Source organism: Barbus barbus (assembly GCF_936440315.1).
Source record: "Barbus barbus genome assembly, chromosome: 27".
Taxonomy (NCBI): Eukaryota; Metazoa; Chordata; class Actinopteri; order Cypriniformes; family Cyprinidae; genus Barbus; species Barbus barbus.
Genome location: NC_136755.1, coordinates 25,484,649 through 25,489,030, shown reverse-complemented (window position 1 = coordinate 25,489,030; position 4,382 = coordinate 25,484,649). Strand labels below are relative to the sequence as shown.

At 38.5% G+C, this 4,382-nt stretch overlaps 1 protein-coding gene across 1 annotated transcript; it reads right to left on the bottom strand.

The window, feature by feature from the left end:
- LOC306847337 (keratin, type I cytoskeletal 50 kDa-like) lies at positions 1-4,098 on the bottom strand. Its single transcript, XM_079381236.1, has 9 exons — positions 4,054-4,098; positions 3,825-3,876; positions 2,978-3,564; positions 2,692-2,774; positions 2,444-2,600; positions 2,196-2,357; positions 1,975-2,100; positions 1,674-1,894; positions 1-1,563 (listed from the first exon to the last, which is right to left on the bottom strand). The coding sequence occupies exons 3-9, from the start codon at positions 3,383-3,385 to the stop codon at positions 1,446-1,448; spliced, it is 1,275 nt and encodes a 424-aa protein (XP_079237362.1). The 5' UTR covers positions 3,386-3,564; positions 3,825-3,876; positions 4,054-4,098; the 3' UTR covers positions 1-1,445.
- Between the last annotated feature and the right edge of the window lie 284 nt (positions 4,099-4,382).

The window sequence follows — 4,382 nt, the reverse complement described above, 5'->3', positions numbered from 1 at the left end:
GCTGTGTTCATGTTTATTAATGTTTGTTCATGTAATGCAGGGATTCTGAAACATTTTTGTCAGCCAAACTTGAAATATCCCTGAGGAAGTTAATATTTTAAGAATTTAACAAGACATTTGCATGTTCACAGTTCTCTGGTGTCAGTTAATGGTCACATTGACATGCAGGTAAAAAAAATAAATAAAAATGTCGGTTTTATAGTGTTCAGGTGTTTTATTTTGATTGATTTGTTTAAAAAAAAAAATTATAATAAATTTATGACTGAATTAATTAGTTTTTTTTAACTCACAAACCCACTGCCGTTCTTACATTAGCCCCAGTTAGGGAAACCTGGTAGAATGTAATGCTTGCATAACTTCATGATGTTGATATCAAATAATGGAATATATTTCTTTGTTATGTGTCTGTTTCTGTTCAGTTCCGTTTTGACCTTATTTGGTAGAACAGGATTTAGTTAATTCGTAATCATCATTTAGTCCTGTCATCTGTGTTTAATTAATTATCTAGTTTGCTCTATTGTTTCCGTTTCCTATATAAGCATTCAGTTTAGTCTTTGTCCCTGTCTCGTCTTGAAGTTTCGTTAATGCTGCTTACCTGGAGTTTTCTTCTGTTTCTTTTAATAAAGTTGGATTTTGTTTTGTATCCCGTGTCCGCCTGTCTGCCTGGGAAAGCATACGTGACATTCTTTTCCCTTGTCTTTTTTATATCAGTATGATATATTTATTGGTAAGTTTAAAACAAGTTAGAAGAGTCATCTAAAAGTAGTCACAATACATTACCTAAAATGAGAAAAAAAAGATTAAGTTGCTAACTATAATTTAAAATAAGTCTCACTTCCTTTAAGATATTTGTCATCAAATGTATTACTTAAAGTTATTAAAAATCAGCTATTTGGTAAGTTTTGTGAGGTCTTAAGATCAGCTAAGTTTATATTAAGTTCATACTACACTTTTATAACAGTCAACTTTTTATTCATGTTATTATAAGATAAACATCAGAGAAAAGAAAGGTGATGTCCATTAGAATAAAAACTAAGTCTGAACTAAATAAAATCTGTTGATTGGGGCTTGTTCAAATCACTTAATAAAATATCCTAATAAACAGTAATCCAGTAAGTCAATGGCTTTCAGAACTGAAAACATTCATTAATTTTGAAAAAACGAAAACCATTAAATGCATGCATGCAGTAATTGGTCACTCTATTTTTTTCTTATTTTAATGCTTTATATCAATACTTGCAATACTTGAGTAAGCTGTGTTACCCTGTTTATGAACAAAAATAGGAGTTTTGTTATGCTAGCTAATTATTGGTTTTCATAAGACTTTTTATATTTGCCAAAATAGGAGCTGATTTTATGCAAGGTGCAAATGACATCAAAACAAGACATACACTTTATTGGTTTTTCATCACTCTTTTGTTGATATATTTTGCTCAAGGGTGGTTTTAAGACACAGTGTGGCTTGTAGCCTGGGAGGATGAGCTGACCACTTTGCCATCCACCACCTCTTCCACAATGGTTACCACTTTGCGTGTAGTCAAGGTTTTGCTTGTGGTTGAAACACTGCAGGGGTAGAATACAAAGATTATTAAATTATGGTCACTTAAAAATTAGAAAGTTGATGTTTAATTTATGTGCTGTTCTTAAAGGATTTTGTTGTAGTTGTGTCTCACCTTGTAGCCTCTCCATCCAGAAGTCTTCTGTACTCTGCAATCTCCATCTCCAGTCTGGTTTTGATGTCCAGAAGCATCCTGTACTCTTGCCCTTGACGCTCCAGATCAGCACGAAGCTGCCCCAGCTGCTCTTCCAGGCTGGTTACCTGGAACTGGTAGCCGGACATCATGGCACCATACCGGGCCTGTGTGTCTGCCAATGTGCCTTCCAGCGATGCTTTCTGTTGAGAGAAACTCAGTTATTCTGTGTTCTATGCAATGTGATGACCAGACTTTACAAGATTCATCTCTGCTTTCTCACCATACTGAGTTGCGACTGTAGCTCGATTTCAAGACTTTGGAGTGTGCGTTTAACCTCTGTGATTTCGGATCGGGATGTTTGAAGGGTTTCTGTGCTCACAGCAACTTCTTTGTTGAGGGCTTCACTCTGTGAGAGGAAATCCATCGGAAAGCAGTCAGGTAAGTCATTTGTTGGATTTGATTACAATCTCTGCACATTTTACAGACTAATTCTCATTTTACCTTTGCCTGGAACCAGGCCTCAAGATCTTTGCGGTTCTTGGCAGCAACTGCCTCGTAGTGCTCACGAATTTCAGCCATGATCTTTGTCAGGTCTTCCTGTGGTGCAGCGTCTACCTCTACATTGACTTGTCCGCTCATCTGGGTGCGTGCCGCCAAGAGTTCCTAAAGATGCAGTAAAAAAGCATTGAGCATATGCCCCACATACGTTTCAAGAGGAACTATTAAGTGTGAACCAACCACCAACTTACCTCCTCATGGTTTTTCTTGAGGAAGATCAGCTCTTCTTTTAGACCCTCAATCTGCATCTCCAGATCAGATCTGGCCATTGTCAGCTCATCCAGCACCCTCCTCAGGCCAGCAATGTCTGCCTCTACAGACTGCCTCATGCCCAGCTCATTCTCATATCTGCACAGAAATGAATCCATTGTAAAGGTTTTGGATTCTTCATAGAATGCTTTTTTTTCCCATAGTGCAAGCATTTAAGTAGCAGACTCACTTGACCCTGAAGTCATCTGCAGCCAGCTTGGCGTTGTCATTGCTCAAGTAGATGCCTCCATTTACACCAGTGGCATGCTGGATCTTCAGGGGCATGGAATGAAGACGCATCAAAGTTACATTTTTAGATCTCTCTTACATGAGTACTTGACAAATGCAGTGTATTTTACACTATTTGAATAGGTTATGCATAAGAAGAATGATGATATATTCACAATTGATTAAATTTTTTCTAAAGGCAGATAATGATTGACTTGACTAAAATGTTCAATAGATTATTCACATACCTTGGCCTGGAGGTCACTGATGGTAGTGTAATAGGCGCTGTAGTCACGAGCAGAGGGGGACGTCTTGCTCTCCAGGAACTGGTGAATCTTCAGCTCAAGATCAGCGTTGGCCTTCTCGAGAGAGCGTACCTTCTCCAGGTAGGTGGCCAGACGGTCGTTGAGGTTTTGCATAGTGGCTTTCTCGTTCGCAGACACATCAACGGCATCAGACAGGTTGAAGCCAGCACCACCACCAGCAGAGAAGGAACGAGAAGCAGAGGCACTGGAGATACGTGTCCCGGTTCCTCCTGCTCCTCCATACACACTACCAGCACGCATAGCTGTGACACGACCAGCTCCACTACCAGAGACAGAGAAGCGAGAAGATCCTCCTGAGGACATGTAGCTGCGGATGGAAGAAGACGACATCTTTTTGATGGAAAGCTTGCTGTCGTTGTCTGCTCTGGCTGGAGAATGAGAGCGCGGATGAGTGAGGAGAAGACGACCCCTGTTCCTTTTATGTAGACAAATGGGGGAGGGACTGTAAAGAATGCCTTAGGTGATGGAGAGTGAAACCATTTCCCCGTTCCTCAAGGCAGCAGGTGTGGCTGAAGACAGATTTGAATGGTATGTTATCATTTAGAGTTTCACAAGAAGAAATAAATCAGGGGTTCATGTGAGTTTCAGCTATTGTTTTGTCAGTCTTTTTGAATCTGCAAAATATATTATACAAATATAACTTGTTGCTTAGTCACTGATGTCAGTTGCATTTTAGGTGGATATTCTTTGTATTTCTTTTCTTTCTTTTTTTTATTAACAACAATATATAAATCGGAATAACAACATATCTCATATTAATTCAACTTACCCCAGACCGCACCCAGCCCCCCCTCCCCCGCGGTCTCTTTAAAATGGGTTACCTAAGGATAGAAAAGTTAACAGAAATCCAAAGTCACAGGAGTATTTCGTAAAATTCTGACAAACAGAAGCCCTAGATATTAAAATTGATGGATTGTTAGAATTTTTAGAAGCACTTTTATTTAAAATGTAAAATTACATTTAAATTAGAACCTTACAAAATGAACAACAGTACATACATAGATCCAGTGTTTGTCACACGTAAAACTAAAGCTTCCTTATCTAACTCTTGAAATGAAACTATTTCAACCCTTTCTAGTAAACTTGATTTTTATCAGATTATACAGAACCTGCCCCAGGTATGATAAACCTCTTTCATCTACTGAATGTGTCAGGTTTTACATCAAACGGGCAGGTTTTCAAATTACATGAATTACATAAAGCCCTATTGGAGATATTCATTTGATTATGAAATCAACAGATCTCAGGGTTGTCCACTCCAGAGCAGATTATTCAGGTGGTATCTGTACATGTGGTTGGATGACAGTACAACAAACACTTTTTATGC

Bases quoted from the DNA above. Each gene is read 5' to 3' on its own strand.
- LOC306847337 (XM_079381236.1), bottom strand. From the start codon at position 3,385: ATGTCGTCTTCTTCCATCCGCAGCTACATGTCCTCAGGAGGATCTTCT. The intron at 2,601-2,691 runs GTGAGTCTGCTA...ATTTCTGTGCAG, and splicing joins GCAGATGACTTCAGGGTCAA to ATATGAGAATGAGCTGGGCA. The intron at 1,895-1,974 runs GTGAGAAAGCAG...TTCTCTCAACAG, and splicing joins TACAGTCGCAACTCAGTATG to AAAGCATCGCTGGAAGGCAC.